The sequence below is a fragment of the Coloeus monedula genome, assembly GCF_965178545.1.
Source record: "Coloeus monedula genome assembly, chromosome: 24".
NCBI lineage: Eukaryota > Metazoa > Chordata > Aves > Passeriformes > Corvidae > Coloeus > Coloeus monedula.
The window spans coordinates 208071-225932 of record NC_138804.1 but is presented as its reverse complement, the minus strand read 5'-3'; the positions used below and the strand labels follow the sequence as shown (position 1 = coordinate 225932).

Sequence of the window (17862 nt, the reverse complement as noted above, 5' to 3'; positions counted from 1 at the left end):
ACACAAAACAAGGTAATTATTCAGCGAGCAGGGGACACACAGAGCCAGAATATGAAATTATTATCTGTTAGTGATTTACAGAGAACCACAGACGGTGTCAAGGAACAGCAGCTGAATCAAACTTGCTTTGGCAACCTCGTGGCTCCCAAATGCTCCAGGCGACCCAGAGGGGCTGATGGAGAGCTCACAGTAGTACTCCTATGCCAGGGGGAAGGGGCTCCTGGGGGTCTCGGTCTCCCCAGGACAGAGCCAGGTGGTCCATGAAGGGGAAGGACATGCTTTACATAAAACCCTGAGATTTTAGGATGGTGAAGACCATGATCCAGGGGAGGCTTTTGCTGTCTTACACAGTAACCAGAGGTTTTTGCGGCACAAAAGGATGTCCCTGCCCATGGCAGGGCGTTAGGGCGAGACAACCTTTACGATTCCTTCCAACCCAAACCATTCCATAGTGAAAGGGTGCATCTGATATAGCTGAACAGCCTTCTAAACTCTGAAGGCTTGAAACTGCTTTGCTGCCAATGCGTCTCTGCTGGAAAATCACCGAGGCAGTGGCTTTCCAAGCGTTTCTTCTCACACTTCCTTCAGTAGCAGCTTTACAAATGCTCTTCCTCAGCCAAATGTTTCTCCCTTGGCGCCCGTGACTGCTCTGGCAGGTTTGTTGCTCATGTTCTCAAACGGAACCATTCCTTTTCCTTCAGCCCCAGGTATTTGCCACTCCGTACCCCCCACACCCTGACTTGTAGATTTTAATTGATAGGATAAAGGGGAATGGATTCAAACTAAAAGAGGGCAGGGTTAGATTTTATGTTAGGAAGGAATTCTTTCCTGTGAGGGTGGTTATGCCCTGGCACAGGGTGCCCAGAGAAGCTGTAGCTGCCCCATCCCTGGAATTGTCCAAGGCCAGCTTGGACGAGGCTTGGAGCAACCTGGTCTAGCGGAAGGTGTCCCTGCCCATGGCAGGGAGTGGGACAAGAGGAGCTTTAAGGTCCCTTCCAACTCAAACCATTTCAGGATTCCATGATTTACTGTAACAGATTGCAGGCAGCGTTTCCCTTCTCCAGGTGCGCTGTCAAGCCCCAAAATCTGAGCATCCCCAGTCTTCCACCTCCTCATCCCGCAAAACCCTCCCCTGGAGCACTGCAGCCCCTGAACAGCGAGGAGGGGTTTGTTCCCAGCCATCCGCCGCCTCTGCCAAGCTCTGCCTCCTGCTTCCCACCGACGGACATTTCCCAATCACAACCCAGCATCCAGCACAATGCAACTAATGTCATGAAATTAAGTATTTCTCCTACACACAGCACATTTGCCCGGTGATTAGAACGAGTCCCCGAGGTAGCCAAGCACAGCAGAATTCCGGTTCATTATGCACACCCACGCAGCCAAGCTAAAAACCCAAGACACTCCCCCGGTCCTTCTTGGGAAAGCCTGAGCAGCTCAGATTTCAGCTTCACCACTTGCACCAGCCAGGAGTGGGAATACTCTGTCATCTGGTGTAGCAAAAAAGGTAAGGATAGAAGTTTCCCAAAGATTTCAAGGTATCCCTTAAGGTCTGAGAAAGAGGGAAGGGTGCAGGAGCACGGGAATGTCAAGCAAACGGAGCAGATCACACAACTGTGAGCAGTTACTGCCTTTTGCTCATTCCATCTTGGATTTACAGTGAACTTTTAACACCAAAATGCCTTAATTTCCCCCATTTCTCAAAGCACCTGTTCTGTGTCACGTTGTACAAAATGACGACTAATTGATGAAAAAAGGAGCAATTAGTGCACGTGTACAGTGTATGATCTGTCCCTGCTGCAGCAACTTGAGTCCAACCTCATTCCCAAAATGAAAGGGGGCCAAATCTTTCCTGTGTTCCCACCTGGAGCTGCTCCCAGGCTGCAGTGTAAGCACAGGGAGCTGCAGTTTGCTCTGACCCTGCTCCCCATTAGAGGTCGATCCACCCGTGAAATCAGTCATGGCTGTGTCTGGGACTTGTGGAGGAGCAGCTGCTGGAGTCAGAGCAAAGGGGAAGCAGGTTCACGTGAAGGTTTTCCTTTCCCTGCAGACACAACCTCCTGCCTCATTTTCCCTTCCTCTTCCTCCCATTCTCTTTCTCTCAAGCCTCCAGCCACAGTACTCCCACTGCCCCTGCCCTGCTGGTGTCTCCAGCCCTCCCCAGAGCAGGTGGCTCTGTTCCTCCTCACCTCCATTCTCAAGGTGGACACACCTCCTCCTCCTCCCCACACTCCTCTGCTCTCTTCCTTCCTTTCCCCAGTCCTGACCCTCCTTCACCCACCTCCACAGAGACCTTCCCTCCCTGCAGCAGCTCATCTCCCCAGCCCAGCCCTAATCCAGCCTCCCATCCTCCTCCTCCCCGGCCCTAATCCAACTCCCCTCCTCTAACATAGGCCAGCCATGGATCTCCTGTTCACCTTGTCCTGGTCCAGCCCTGCCACCACCCCCTTCAACCTCCCCTCAGCTCTTTCCTCGACCCAGCTCAGCCTCCTTCCGGCCCTGTCCTGTCCAGCCCTGTCCAGTCCTGCCCTGTCCTGTCCTGTCCGTTTCCCCGGCCCTGTCCAGTCCTGTCCAGCCCTGTCCTGTCCGGCCCTGTCCTGTCCGTTCCCCCGGCCCTGTCCTCTCCTGTCCGGCCCTGTCCTGTCCAGCCCTGTCCGGCCCTGTCCTGTCCGTTCCCCCTGTCCGGCCCTGTCCTGTCCATTCCCCCGGCCCTGTCCAGCCCTGTCCAGTCCATTCCCCCGGCCCTGTCCATTCCCCCGGCCCTGTCCATTCCCCCGGCCCTGTCCTGTCCGTTCCCCCGGCCCTGTCCTCTCCTGTCTGGCCCTCTCCTGTCCGGCCCTGTCCTGTCCGTTCCCCCTGTCCGGCCCTGTCCTGTCCATTCCCCCGGCCCTGTCCAGCCCTGTCCGGCCCTGTCCTGTCCATTCCCCCTGTCCTGTCCGTTCCCCCGGCCCTGTCCAGCCCTGTCCTGTCCGTTCCCCCAGCCCTGTCCGGCCCTGTCCTGTCCATTCCCCCTGTCCTGTCCATTCCCCCTGTCCTGTCCGTTCCCCCGGCCCTGTCCGGCCCTGTCCATTCCCCCGGCCCTGTCCATTCCCCCGGCCCTGTCCACTCCAGCCCCGCCCCTTTTCCCAGTCCCCGCCCCCTCCCCCCCCATCGTCTCCACGCGCGATCTCGCGCGACCTCCCCCGCGCGCCGCGTCACGCGGGGCCGAGCGGCTGCGTCACCGCGGCCCTCCCGTGACGTTCACGCTTCCCCGGCGCGCCCCGCCCCGCCGCCGTGAGTGACGGCTCGTTCACCAATAAGAAGCGGCCGAGGCGTGACTGATGCGGCGCGCCGCCAATGGACGGCGGGAGGGGGCGGGGCCGCGCGGGCCGGGCGGGCGGGCCGGCGGGCCGCGCCTGTCAGCGGGGCGGCGGGATGGCGGCGCTGTACGCCTGCACCAAGTGCCACCAGCGCTTCCCCTTCGAGGCGCTCAGCCAGGGCCAGCAGCTCTGCAAGGTCCAGGAGAGGGGCTGGGAGCGGGTTGTGAGGGGGCGAGGAGGGAAGGTCTGTGAAGGATCTTACGGGGGGCAGTTTGGGAGGAGGCTGATGGGAGAGGAGTCTGAGGGGGGCTGTGAGGGAAATGGGGGGTGATCTATGAGGAGATTTGAGGGCGTGGGCCGTGAGGGGATTTGGGGGGTGTCTGAGGGGTAAAGGGCCTCCTGGAGCATTGTTTGTGAGGGAGGGCAAGCAAGGGACTGTTTTAGGGGCTCTGGGGGCTCTTAGGACTGAAGATAATTGGGGGGCTGTTTGTGGGGAGATCCTGGGAGTATTTATGAAGACTGGGGCCTTGAGGTGTCTATTTGGGGTCTGTGGGTGGGCAGTGGGAGGGTGTGGATGAGGGCCTGGGAGCTTTGGGGGGGTTTTGAGAGGCTGAGGCACGGGGATAAAGCCTGGGGGCTGTTAGGGGAGTGTGTTGAAGGGCTTCTCAGGGAAGCTGTTTGTTAGGAGTACCTGAGGCACTGGAGGCAGTTTGGAGGTGCTGGGGGTATTTGGAGGGTGTTGGAGTGGAAGTCATGGGGTTGTTGTGGGGAATAGAGGGGAGGTGGGAGCTGTTCCTGAGCAAAGGCCTGGGAGGATCTGGGCATATTTATGGGAGGTCTGATGGTATCTTGAAGGAGTAAGGTGGGTTTTGGGGACAGGCTGAGGGGACGGGGAAGAACAAGATCAGGGATGAAATAAGAAACAAGGGGCAGGAACTGGAGTAGCCAGGGATCACTGAAGCTGGGACAAAGCAGGTGAATGTTGGCAAAGCTGGGATGGGAGTGCGACGAGAGGTACAGGAAACTGGTGAATACCTGAGGCAAAGCTGTGTGTTCCTGCCCCGGGAGCTGGGGCCACCCCTTGACCCTGCTCTGTGGGTGTGAAGCACAAATGAGCCCTGGTGATGGATCTCAGTTCATGCCTGGCTCACCTGTGACACATGCCATCCCCATCACCCTTCCTCTTCTCTCAGCATGACTGTACAGGGAGGAAGTGTTTGCATGTATGTGGATGTGGTGGGAGTGGAGGACAACAGGAGATCTGGGATTTGGGGAGCAGCACTGCGCCTCATGGAACACTTCTGTTGTTGCAGGAGTGCCGGATTGCTCATCCCATTGTTAAATGCACTTACTGCAGGACTGAATTCCAACAGGAAAGGTAAATGCTTGCTGAAATGGGGAGATCCATGTTTCGTGTAGAACAGTCACACCTGGGGAACCATAATGTTTCCACACCATCAGTGACTCAGCCTTAACCTGTAGATTGTTGCTGTGGAAGACTTGGGGGGACCTTTGGCCGCCTCCAAAGGTCTGCTGGGCGAGTTGGAGTATCTGCAGTGCACTTGGATTACACCTTTTGCTTGGGTTTTTTTTTCAGTCAGAGCTCAGATGCATCTTCCAGGGAAGGATCTGGGTTCATCTTCCCATGAGTTTTCCTCTTACCCGATGTCTGGTATCCAACATTTTATTTCCTGCTGTGTGTCCTTTAGCTGGGCTCTTGTCTTTTTGCATTTTGACAAGTTGTGTAACTGTCAGAGGGAGGATTGCTAATCCCAGAGCTGTATGTGGCATTTGTGTGGGGTGTTCCTTCCTGTGTTTGTTGGACAAATATACTTCTGTCCTCTCCTGCCTTGACCTCCAGAATGGAGCCTGCCCTGATGCTGAATCACTCGTGCTGCCAGTTAGTCAGTGATCAAATCCTGTGTATGTATGGACAAAAAACTGGTGTCACCTGGGGATGCTGTTTTTTGGCCGTTTATTCTCAGTCAGATGGGGATAGGAAAAGCACTTTGGTATCTGTGTCCCTAGGGAGGTTGAATCCAGCCTCATCACCAGAGACAGAGCCGAGGGGAGGCTGGGATCCTAACCAGGGATCCTGGGATCTGAACCAGGCATCCTAAACAAAGGTTTCATTTGTTTCATCTGTTGGAATGCGTTAATAAAATGATGTGTCCTTCTTAACAGCAAAACCAACACGATATGCAAGAAGTGTGCTCAGAATGTGAAGCTCTATGGCACAGTAAGTGAGTGGGGCTCAGCCTCTCCAGCCTCTTTTCCTTTCATCTCTCTTGTCTTTATCCTGCTGAAATCCAAGAGCAGTTTATGGACTGGCTTGGCTGTAAGAGCATGACTGGCCAATAATATGGGTCACTCAAGCGTGAAGCTTTGACTTTCTCTTCTTCTTTTAGCACAAAAAAGAGCTTTGCATCGTTTGAGGCCAGGAAATGATCTGTTCGATACCCACTAGAAACAAGAGTGTGCTTACACAGACTGAGATTGTTGCAGGAAGCAGTGATAAATCTTTATTTCCTGCTTGCCTGAAATCTGAAATAGAGATTTTGATTGGTTCTATTTTGGTATTAGACATTTTTCTAAAGATTTCACAGCACCTGATAAGTGGTCTGAGTGCCATGGCTAAATACACTTAGCTGGAGACCAGGGATCCAAATGGAGTTTTGTGTCCTGGATCAGCATTATACTCTGTTAGAATAAGGAAATAGAAGTTTGAAATTATGGGGAGAATGGGAAGGAGCGGTGTACTATTGTAGTTAGAAGGCTGTAGCAGTTGTTCTTATTTTTTAAAGCCAAAACCCTGCCAGTACTGCAACATCATAGCAGCATTTATTGGAAACAAGTGCCAGCGTTGCACCAACTCAGAGAAGAAGTATGGCCCTCCTCACTCGTGTGAGCAGTGCAAGCAGCAGTGTGCATTTGACCGGAAGGATGACAGGAAGAAGGTCAGTATTTGTGTAAAAGAAGGCTGAAAAGTTAAAAGGGCTGGTCACTGTGATCCTCTGTTCATCTTCTTTACGTCTTCTGCAGCATTTCTGATAGGACAAGGGGGAATGGCTTCCTGCTGCCAGATGGCAAGGGTTAGATGGGATATTGGGAAGAAATTCTTCCCTGTGAGGGTGGTGAGGCCCTGGCACAGGGTGCCCAGAGAAGCTGTAGCTGCCCTATCCCTGCAAGTGTTCAGAGCCAGGCTGGATGGGGCTTGGAGCATCCTGGGATAGCGGAAGGTATCCCTGCCCATGGCAGGGGGTGGGACTAAGTGAGCTTTAAGGTCCTTTTCAACCCAAACCATTCCATGATCCATGTCTCTTGGTTATGAAATGTTTTTCTAGAGTTGAGCTTTGCCCTGGTTTAGAGCTGTTTGGTCTTTGAACCCCTATGTGCCTTGCCAGACCTTCTGAGAAAGATCTCTTGACTTTGGCCCAAGAGCTGGCAGAGGAGCAGAGACCTCTGAATGAAGTGTGAGGTGCTATTTGGGGAGAGGGATGGGGAGTGATATTTGTTCCATAGCCTGAGGAGCTACAAGTGTCATACCTCCACCAGGAAACGCCTTCTGTGGCTTCTGTACACCCTTTGCTTAAACACCCTGAGTGCTCTGTAGGAGGTGTGTCTTTCCCAGGCAAAGTGTAAAGATCTGTTGTTTGGGATGCTACACTGATAATCCCTGCCCTGCTGAGGCTCCTGGAGCAGACACCCTTGCTGTTTTGGTCTCCAGTGGCTGCCTGTCCATTCAGAAGATTCTTTTTGAGTCCCTGCTTGTTCATATGTGACCCTAACCTTGAAACTGCTTCTTGTCTTTTCTGTATTTGCTTTGTGGGCAGGAAGAAAGACCAAAACTTCTTTCTGTCTCCCCTTCCAGGTGGATGGAAAGCTGCTGTGCTGGTTGTGCACGTTGTCCTATAAACGGGTCCTGCAGAAGACCAAAGAACAGTGCAAACACCTGAGCAGTTCTTCCCGAGCCAGTCTGCAGGAGAAGGAGCAGTTCAGTAGGCTCAGCAGTGGCAGCCACTATAACAGGTAACCTTGGGGAGGGGTTTGGACAGGGTCTGAGTTCAGCAGGATCTGGCTAAGTCACGCTTTGCTTGTTTGCAAACCTCACTGTGCTTGGTGCAGCCTTGCGCTTCTTAGTGATCCAACTTACTGAACTTGTACACAATGAAAGCAGAGTTGCATTTGTAAAATTTAATGATTAAAATGCAGATTTTAAGCAGGAGTTCTTCACCTACGTGCTGCTCTGACTCATTGTTTTCTGTTTATTTTTAGTCTCCAGCTACTCTTCAAGGAATGATTTTTTTATCATTTTAGCCCTGGGAAATACTGTTTTAATAGGATCAAAGTGGGTGGGAATATTTATCTGCCTCTCTGTCTTAGACTGAAAGTCATTCAGGTTCTGACATACAATTTCCTCATTTTTCTAGCCAGAAAACCTTATCCACGTCTTCCATTCAGAACGAAATCCCAAAGAAGAAAGCCAAGTTTGATGCCATATCTGCCAATGGTGACAGGTGAGCCTGTTACATGGGGAAATTGTGGGCAGGTGGCTTTGTTTGCTGAGTTTATATAAGACAGAGTTGTGTGTGAATACCTTATGCTAGAGCAGGGGCCTTGGGCTTTGAGACCTCAAGGGGCTGCCCTAGAACCTGGCAGCCCAGTGCTACCTGGAATCTAGACATAGGTTTGAAGAGGAAAAGAGTACTGAGCACCTGTACCTGCTCGAATGGAAACTGATGTTTGGCTGAACTCCCCAACAGTCAGGAGAACTGCAGCCAGACCAACTTTATCCTCTCTCTGCAGTCACAGGGAGAGAGGGGCTGGTGAGGTCTGCAGGTTGTGTGCTTTGAGGTCTGTCAGACTGATCTGCAGGGAGAGGGAGAACCTCAGAGGACAGGAGAAGAGAGACAAGCAATCAAACAGCTTTGCTTGAAAGGCTGTGGACTCCCCATCCTGGAGGTGTCCAAGGCCAGGTTGGATGGGGCATGGAGCAATTTGATTTAGTGGAAGGTGTCCCCTCCCATGGCAGGGGGATGGAACAAGATGGTCTTTAAGATTCGTTCCAGCCCAAACCATTCCATGATTCTCTGATTTTAGGAAAGCATCCGACCCCATTCTGCTGTCACACTTGATGCTGAATCATGTTGATGCCAGCCGCCTGTGCAGCAGAATGGGAGTCACTAGCAGAAACAGGAGATAGAGATGGATTTGTATTTTTATGGTCTTGTACATGCATATTTTCATTCCTGCCTTTCCTCTCTGATTCTCAGCGTTCCTTCCTCTCCCGAGATGCTTTGCCCCCTTATCCAGAGGGCCCCGTCCACGTTGGCGCAGTGGGCTGCTTCCCAACAGACTCTCGGGGCCCACCATTGTCCTGTTGCTCAAGGCATTGACATCCTGAAGTGAGATCACCTGTTGTTTTCTCCCCTCCCTCCCTGGGAACTGCCTCATACACGGGCACTCTCCCTCTCAATGGATCTCTTTCTAGACAGCAGGGATTTGGGAGCATGGACCAGAGCATAGTTAGTGCCAAAGGGTTCATTAAAGCCACTGGTAATTAATTATTCACTACCTGCCTTGAATGTCTCTGAGATCACAGATCTCTCCTACAGATACTGTTGACACCTTGTCACTGTAAAGTGCTCCCATGGGAAATGGCCCATCCCTGGAAGTGTTCTTGGCCAGGTTGGATGGGGCTTGGGGCAGCCTGGTCTAGTGGAAGGTGACCCTGCCCATGGCAGGGGGTGGAACAACATGAGCTTTAAGGTCCCTTCCAACCCAAACCGTTCTGGGATTCTATGATTCTATGAAATAGAACTTTAATAATTTTATAGGGCAGTGGCTCCCACAGAGTGGTCTGAAAGACCTTTTATCATCTGAACAGCATTTTCAATTAAAAGCTGGAAAAATTTAAGGACTAATTGTGACTTAGGAGCTGTGGCTGAATGCAGAGGGGTTAGAATTTAGCTGCCTTGAGTGCTGGTGGAGCCAGAGGAGAGGATGGAAACAGGGCCCTGGTAGAACTGGTGCAGCCCATCAGTACCTGGTACAGCTTTCCCTCTAGAGAAGCCGCTGCTCTGGGCTGTAGGACAGCACCAGGTGTTTTTATCTCCTCAGTAAATCCTGGGCTGAGATCTCACACCTCATTGTAACAGCCCTGCTGGCTTGAAAGTACCCAAAAAGCAAAATGTCCTGTTCTCTGGGTTGGTCAGCCATTTGTTTGGAAAACAGGAGCATGTAGTGAAGGAATCAAGGGCCTTCCTTTTGCTCTCATGTCAGATGTTGCCAGTCTGGCTCCTGACAAGGCTACAGGCCTTGCCACAGGCTTTTTTTGATGAGTTCCGTAACAAACCAAGTGTAAATTTAGCAACTAAAGAGCTTCAGCGACGTGCAGCAGAAAAGGCAAGCTCCAGGTGCCTTAAACAGACGCATGACTGCGTGTCTTGAGTGGAATAATGGGGGTTCCTTAAGTGTGGGTTTGGAGTTGCTGAGGGTTCTTTTATGAGGGTGAACCCCCCAAACCCTCCCCTTTTGTACAACTACCAGATTGTCCCTCCCAGAGTCACCTTGGTGTCTGGGGCACAGCCTGAGCATGGAGTTAAGGTCTGCTGCAGCACAAGGGTGTTTGCAGCAGCAGCAGAGTCTGGAGTAAAAGTGACACAACCAGCACCTCCTCTCTGCTGAGGTCAACCCCAACTTCCTGTACTCTGTCTCCTGGCTTCAGCCAAAACCTCTGGTGTAGCCCTCAGCTGGGCAAAATTTGGGCATGTCTGAGCTCAGTTGACTTCGGCAACACCTTCAGTCAGGGTCCAGCTTATCTGAAATGATTGCTTCTTCTTGGATATGGTAGAAATTCCTTTACTGTGTCGTACTGAATTCCCTCTGTGTGTTTTTGTTTATGTATTTCAGAGTGGTTGTTGCTCACAATGGCTATGATATGTGGACAGGATGATTTCCAACAGTCATTTAAAGGGTGGTGTTGAATGGTTTGTTCTGGATGAGTTCTGGGAGGAGCAAACAGCTCTAGTGCTGCTGCACTGGGAGTAGTTTTCCCTCCCAGTGACTCGCAGCACATCTTGCAGCAGACCTGGCCTTATTAATCCTGCTGTGCTGCCAGTGCCCCTCGGTCCTGTGCTGCCCAGCATGCTGGCTTCACCTCCAGCCCCTGGAGCTGGGCTGGTCCTGATTTGGGCAGTCTTGGTGTCCCCATCCTCTTGTGCCAATGCTGGCGAAGTGTTCTGACTCTGCAGACGAGCACACTGCGGTCCCTTCTCCTGTCACTGCAGACAAGGTGCTAAATTGTGCTTGTAACACCAGGCAGCGACAGCACTGCTGGCAGGGGGAGAGCAGCGGTGCCTCAGGATGCTCAGCAGCAAAGTTCATTTGTAAAAAGATTCTCATTTGCATAGGAAAGTCTTGGCACAATTTAAAGCTCTGTGACTTGGGCTGTACTGCACTGTGTGGAGGATGTTTTTCATAGAATTCCAGAATGGTTTGGATTGGAAGGGACCTTAAAGCTCATCTCATTCCACCCCCTCCAATGGGCAGGGACACCTTCCACTATCCCAGGTCGCTCCAAGCCCTGTCCGACCTGGCCTTGGACAATTCCAGGGATGGGGCAGCCACAGCTTCTCTGGGCACCCTGTGCCAGGGCCTCACCTCCCTCACAGGAAAGGATTTCTTCCCAATATCTCATCTAACCCTGCCCTCTGGCAGTGGGAAGCCACCCCACCTTGTCCTGGCACTTCAGGCCCTTGTTACAGGTCCATCTCCAGCTCTCTTGGAGCCTCTTTAGGCACTGGAACAGGCTCTAAGGTTTCCCCAGAGCCTTCTCTTCTCCAGGCTGAACATTCTCAGCTCTCCCAGCCTGGCTTCAGAGCAGAGGGGTTCCAGCTCTTCAGAGCATCTCTGTGGCCTCCTCTGGGGTCGCTCCAGCATCTCTGTATCCTTCTGATGTTGGTGGCCCAGAGCTGGAGGCAGCTCTGCAGGTGGTTTTTGTCTAAGGTAAAATGTGGATGGTCATTCAGTGCCTGGTCTGTGCCTCTTCACACCAGCCTGACTTGAACAGCAGAATCTTTAAGCTTGGCATTTGCTTTGCCTAATTTCAGCCATTTAACAGGTGTGGAGTTTAAGGCAGTCCATTTGGTTTCTGTTCCAGTCAATAGAGAGAGGCAAGTGCCTTGGGAACAGCTCCATTTTTGTCCTCTGTCTCTGCTGAAAACAACGGGAGCTCATAATTTCCTTTAATTAGCGGTGTGCATTTCAGGCTGTTCAAACATGGAGAGCTCATGTCCCCCTGACCTATCCCAAGGGGCTGGATCTTGAGTTTATTTGTAGAGGAAATGGCTTTTTTTTTTTTGGTTGGTTGTTTTAATTCTTGATCTGTTTGTTAAAGGAAAGGAATGACTTCCGTTTGGCAGTTTTCCTTCGAATTTTGGAGTCTTAGGCTGCTTCTGTAACATGGGGTTAAAGACAGAGGAACCTTTCAGTGCTAATTTGTCAGTCTTTTTAAAAATACAAAAGAAGAAAAAAAAATCTGCTTCTTTAATGCACCTTAATACATTTGAGGGGGCATTTTGCAGCAACTGAACAGGAAAATACCTGCCTGGTATTTTATACCCCCAGGAGGAGATCTCAAGCCGGCTGTTCCCCGCTGGTAGATGCAGAACCCTCGGAGCCCTGGGGACGGGTGCTTTGTGCAAGGCTGGTGACCATCCTGTCCCTTCCTTCTCCCCACTGGGTGGCAGGGCTGGCTTTCACCTTCCTGGCTTTGCAATGTGCTGGGCAGCAGGAGCTGCCAGGCAGGGAATTTTTCCTGCTGGAGCTGCTCTGGGAAATGGGGACATCTCCTGGCACTCTTTATCACCCCAGGGCATGGCAGGAGGGAAGCGTGCCTGGGCAAAGGAATGGTGTGTCAAGGGATTGTTTTCAGCCAGAGGGAATCAGTGAGGAAGCCTTTTTTTTCTCTGTGGAGGCTGTTGGCTGTTTGTTTTTTTTTTTTTTAATTTCTTTCTCTCCTCCCCGGCATATTTGCACTGAGTGGGAAATTAAAGCTGCTGTTAGTAATGTGCTTGCACACAGGAAGGTGCTGGAGCACCCACCATCATCTTGCACAGCCTCCACTTGGGAAAACTATTTGGGAAAGTTTTAAAATGGAGTTGTTCTGTGCTTGTGTGTGGGTATGAACCTCTCTGCCTAGCACAGAGCTGGATCCAGTGTGCCCAGAGAGCTGCCACATCTTACTGTGGGCTCTGCTGTCAGCATGTTTTAGCCATGCAGGGCTCTTCTGCTGCGGTCTCCTGCAGACCCTCAGTTCTGAGTTTTCCTTTGCCGGGTTTTCTCTCCCAGTGCCTCAGGGCCATCCTCTGACTCTCAGATCTGGGAAGCTGCCTCTGCTTAGTTTCCCTCTGTAGATCCCCAGCACAGTGGGGGAAGGAGCCTTTTCTCCTGCCACATCATTACTAATGAGTTCCGTCAAAGCAGACTGTGGTGCTTTTAATTAGAAAATGGATCATTTCCAGGTGCTAGAGGAGACCCCATGTGAAGTGAGCAGCAAGTACTCTCTGCCTTAGGGTACAGGTGGGGGACTTGGAAGATCAGAGGTAGAAACATCCTCGAGAGAAGCAGAATTTTGGGTTCAGACTTCTTCTAGGTGAAGCTTTGTTGTCTTATTACTGTTTGGTTTTTATACAGCAGTTGCAGGTGTGTGTGGCTGGGAGGTGCTGCCCACTTAGCATGAGGAGATAAAAATCAGTTTTAGGGATGGAACAGAAGGCAGGGAAAAATCGGGTGGGCTCCCTGGGCCTGTAGCTTGTTGTATCTTATGATCTGGCATATTCCTGTAGCACAGGACTGCACGTGCCTGCCTGGGTCACTGGGTGGCTCGTAGGGAGGTTTGTGATTTACCAGTGCAGCAGTGACTCATGCACAGGTAACTCTGCAGATGATTGCTTAGATTTAGAATACCTGGTGGTGTACAGGTGATGTGCTCAGCTATTTCTCTGTTTTCCTGGAGAGTTCTTCCTACTCTGAAATAATGAAGCTTCTATCTAAATTGCTTTATCGTGGCAGAATCAAATTATTACAGGGTCCAGTATGTTTTTTACTCCTTTTCCCTGCTCAGGACAATTTATCTGGTTTTTGCTCTGTTTGTTGAACTTGGAGGTTATTTGTTTCTCTTTCATGTCCCCTCCTTGCCAGAATGCTTGTTTACATTCAGTGGGAAGTTTTGCAGTGCATCCAAGGACTGCTTGTGAGCAGATTTCCAAAGGGATGCATAAAGTTTAATTATCTCTCTGATTGCTGTCTTCAGCTCTTTGGTTTGAAAAAGGATCATGAATGATCATGAAATGATTCCCATTCTCCTTTGAGTACATCCGTGGGAGTTTCCCTGCCTCAGTGAAGAGGAGGGTTTTGTTGAGAGCCTCTCCCTGTTCTTTGCTGCAGTTTTTCTCCAGACCTCGCCCTGGACTCCCCTGGCACTGACCACTTTGTCATCATTGCCCAGCTGAAGGAGGAAGTGGCTACTTTAAAAAAGATGCTTCACCAGAAGGATCAGATGATTTTGGAGAAGGAGAAGAAGGTACAGTCCTTGGCTTGCTTCCCCCCAGCAGGCTGACATGTTCTCACAGATCACACTCTGACACAGCCTGGCTTTTCATCTTGGAGTTAACATGTCTGGGTGTTTCCAGGCTGCCTCCTTTCCAAAGCCAAAGAGGCTCTCTGGACCCACCCAGGAGATCTCATTTCATAAGGGGTCATTTCCTGACCACTCTATTGGAGACCTCTGTGTGTGGGGAAGACTGGGAATAAACATGCTGTTGCTTGGAGAAAATACAGTGCTGGCCCTTCCTGTTGCTCTGTGCTCTCAGTGACACAGTTCTGGTCTCGTTGCGGTCCCCCAGCACCCCCAGCATGTCTGTGACCTCAGCCAGAGGTCACAACCTTCTTTAGAGGCATTTTCCATGGCAGGGGGGTCTGTGGTGAGGGAAGTCATTGCCTCTTCAAGCTCACTTGCTCCTTCCTGGTTTCTGCACAGATCACAGAGCTGAAAGCCGACCTGCAGTACCAGGAATCACAGATGAGGGCAAAGATGAACCAAATGGAGAAGACACACAAGGAGGTCATGGAACAGTTACAGGTGACAGCATTTTTGGTTTAATTTGCTGAGCTGTGCTGTATCCAGGAGTGACCAAGGACATTCCTGAGCTGTGTCCAGGAGGGACTGAGGACACTCCTGATCACAACACCCCGTGAGCTCCTGCACACAGAGCCCTGCTAATGCTTCTCAGCCCTGTCCTACAGCCTCTGTGCTGCCAGGCAAGCACCTCCTCAGCTCTGCACTGCATCCCAACCACTGTTTACACCTACCTTGCTGCTCTCTACTCAGGCTCACACTTACTGTGTTGTAAAGTGCTATGTTGTATCCCCTATGGACTAGATGGGAACCATCAAACTCATTTTACTTAGTGTCGAAATCAGGTTTGAACCTGTTTCTCCAGTCTGAAGAACCTTTGTCAGCTCCCTGCACCTCTAAATCACCTCCTTGTGATTTGTGTGAGCAGTAACCAGAGAGAACAAAGGAACAATTGGCAGTTCTTTTAGCCCTGTATCTCTAGTCCAAATAAAGAAGTCCCTGAGCCGATAGAAGCAGGGAGAGCAGGATTCTCGTCATGGCTGTGAAAACACAGTAGACTATCAGCATTAATAGCTCGAGCCACCGAAGGGATCAGGTCAAAGGGGAAGAAATCAGACACAGAAATGAACTTTGCACCCTTTAATTACTCTGGGTATATAAAGATCTAAAGCCCCAGCAATGAGAGGCGGGAGGGGATGAGACAAAAGGCTTCTATTGCCCCTGAGGAAACAGCCCCTCCTCCATCCACACACACTCTAGGGAAGTATCCCGGTGGAGGGCAGGTTTGGAGCTTCCAGCTGCTGTCAGAGTGTCGGTGAGAATCCCTTCCCAATGCACATCCTTCTGAAGGCTGGAATGTCGGTATGTGGTGAGGAGAGGGCTGGATGTGCTGTTTCTGAAGGGAAAGGAGCATCAGATCCAGGAGCAGGTGTGCCCCAGCTTTCCATGTCTGTGCTCAGCTCAGGCTGGGACTGCCCTGAACTCTCTGGTGTCCAGACATTTTATTTCTGCTGGTATTGGTTGAGTCTTTGGAAACCTTCAATGATTGCAAAATCAAAAGTTCAGATCTCTCAGTGTATTGTAGGTGCCTTGAACTGTTCATATGATTAATTTTTTGAGCGGGTTCATGGGTTTTATTATTTTGTCTTTGTCTTTTCCTGTGGGGCTGGGATGGGAGAGCCCTCTGTAGGTGGTTTGAGGTGAGTTCAGCATCTGCCCCCCTTTCCACCTGTGCACGGGATGTCAGCAGCTCCTACACAGGGATCCCAAGAGCTAATGATGATCCGTGCCGTTAAATACCCATTTTCCCCGTTTCCAGGCCAAGAACAGAGAACTCCTGAAGCAAGCAGCTGCCCTGTCAAAAGGCAAAAAGCCTGAGAAGTCAGGAGCAATAACCTCCCCTTAAAGCCAAACCCCCAACCTGGGAGCTTTCCTCAGCATTAGCCAAGGAGTCTGGGAGACCTGCTGGATCGCTGGAAGCCAAAACCTCTGTGTTGTCGCTAGCCCCGGGCTGTGGACTCCACGGGAATTCCTGATGGGTGTTACTTCCGACAGCATGCTTGAGCGTGGCCGGTTTCGATCCATGGGGAGAGGTCCCAGCCTTCCTAAATCCCCCCTGAAGTACTGTTTTCTGGAAGAAATCTTTTCCTAACCAGTTGCTACCACTGCCAGCCCTTTCCATGAGCAAACAGGAACCTGCTGCTTAGTGGCTCCTTGCTGGTTCCCAACCTGCTGCTGTGTGGGAATTGCTGTGGCCAGTTGTTCTGCAGATAAAATGGGAGCTGCGTGTGGTGGGAGCTGGATTTTTTTTCCTTAAACTGTTTCCTCTTCAGAAGAGAGCTGCGAACTCACCAGCCCAACAGATGTTCCTGGAAGGTTGTGCCACTGCTGACAATAGTTGATCCAGCTTTTTGAAGATGCTTCCAAAATGGGGGCCATGTATTTATCTTGGAAAATTTTTATGTTTTGTTTTTTCTTCTTTTCTCTGTCAACTTGGCAAACCAAACTGCCTGGTTTTGTGTTTCCTTGTTTTTCTGATGAGAGCTTTTGGGTTGGGAGCCAGAGTGGAATGATACAGCCCCCAACCCACCCAGAATTCCACCCCCAGTGCCCTGGTTACGTGGTGACATCTGGGATTTCGATGATTTCTGCAGCTTGGTGTGATCAAGTGTCTCTTACTCCATTTCTTTACACAAAGAGTTCAAGGCTCGGATATTCCCTCTCTTCCCTCTTTCCCTGCCCCTTCCAGATGCAGGGGCCAGGTTGGCTCCAGGAAAGCACTTACTCAGGCAGCGACCCGAGCCAGGGAGTGTTTTTTGGGGCACTCCAGGGATTTTTCTCACTGCTGATTCCAAACCAGCAGGATCAAAGGGCTATGAGCGTTCCCTGTACCAGGGGTGTGCTGCCCTGAAACAGCATGGCCACCACTGACCCTTACAGCCAGGCCAGCTGGGGTAGGTCCCCCCAAACACCTCTTTTGAGGTGATGGTGATGGATAAAAGCACTTGGAGGGGGAGCACCACACAACTCCAGGCTGGCAGGAGCTCCTCGACATCCCGAACTCTGGTCAGGGAGTGGAGAAACATCTCAGGGCTTGGAGACCCCCAAGCAGGGGCTGAAGGTAGGTAAGAGAACTCATGCTTTTGCTGCAGGATGGCTGCTCCGTCAGGGCTTTGATGAAGCTTTTAACTAGAGCTTGTGATTATTTTTTTCATCCTTTTGTTTCTTATTTGTTTCTAAAGTTGATTTTACTCAAAGGCACTTTCGTGGGATGATGTTGGCTTCTGGCACGGAAGGAGCATGTTTCATTTGACACTGCCATGCATTTCTTTTTGGCTTTTCTAAGGGACTTTTGATGTGAAAACAAGCAAAATCAGAAATTGTTACACTTTGCCTGAGTGTGGCAGCAGGAAAAACTTACCCAATTTTATACTTTTAGAAAATGAAGTGCATTGGTGGGAGTTTTTTTAACTGTGGGCTTTTGCTTTTTTTGCTTCCCTCAACATACAGAAATAAAAAGAGGGAGAAAGGCCCTGTAAATACTGTTCAGTTGGGTTTTTAATCGTGATAAATTGCTCCTGCCGTCGCGTAGCTGATTTGTAGCACCAACATCGTTTCTTTGTATGTTTGTAATAATAAGATTTTCAAGGGATGCTTTGATTTGTACAAATGACACCTGTAAAAGTGGTTTTAAAAATCCTCATCTGTGGCTGATACTTTGTTTGCTTTGAAAAGGGAAAAAACCAAAACAACCAAAGCACCTTTCCCTGCCTGGAGCTGATTTATCTCCTGCTCTGGGGTTGGGAGTTATGGGAAGGAGATGGTATTTTCCCATTGTTTGCTTTGTTCCTACTTTTCTTTCTATCTTTAAATCCTCCCATCAAGCCTGTTGCTAGGATCCTGGTTACTTGGTTACATCCAGCT

The 17862-nt window shown here is 50.7% G+C and overlaps 1 protein-coding gene across 1 annotated transcript; it reads left to right on the top strand.

The window, feature by feature from the left end:
- Positions 1-3369: 3369 nt before the first annotated feature.
- FAM76A (family with sequence similarity 76 member A) lies at positions 3370-17641 on the top strand. The gene is made up of 9 exons (XM_082296511.1): positions 3370-3495; positions 4613-4677; positions 5484-5538; positions 6104-6256; positions 7171-7328; positions 7730-7816; positions 13749-13884; positions 14341-14442; positions 15758-17641. The coding sequence occupies exons 1-9, from the start codon at positions 3415-3417 to the stop codon at positions 15842-15844; spliced, it is 924 nt and encodes a 307-aa protein (XP_082152637.1). The 5' UTR covers positions 3370-3414; the 3' UTR covers positions 15845-17641.
- Positions 17642-17862: the final 221 nt, after the last annotated feature.

What these genes read in the sequence shown, in the direction of transcription:
- FAM76A (XM_082296511.1), top strand. Translation starts at nt 3,415, where the DNA reads ATGGCGGCGCTGTACGCCTGCACCAAGTGCCACCAGCGCTTCCCCTTC. An exon ending in ACTGAATTCCAACAGGAAAG is followed by an intron (nt 4,678 to 5,483) that starts GTAAATGCTTGC and finishes CCTTCTTAACAG; the next exon opens with CAAAACCAACACGATATGCA. An exon ending in GGAAGGATGACAGGAAGAAG is followed by an intron (nt 6,257 to 7,170) that starts GTCAGTATTTGT and finishes CTCCCCTTCCAG; the next exon opens with GTGGATGGAAAGCTGCTGTG.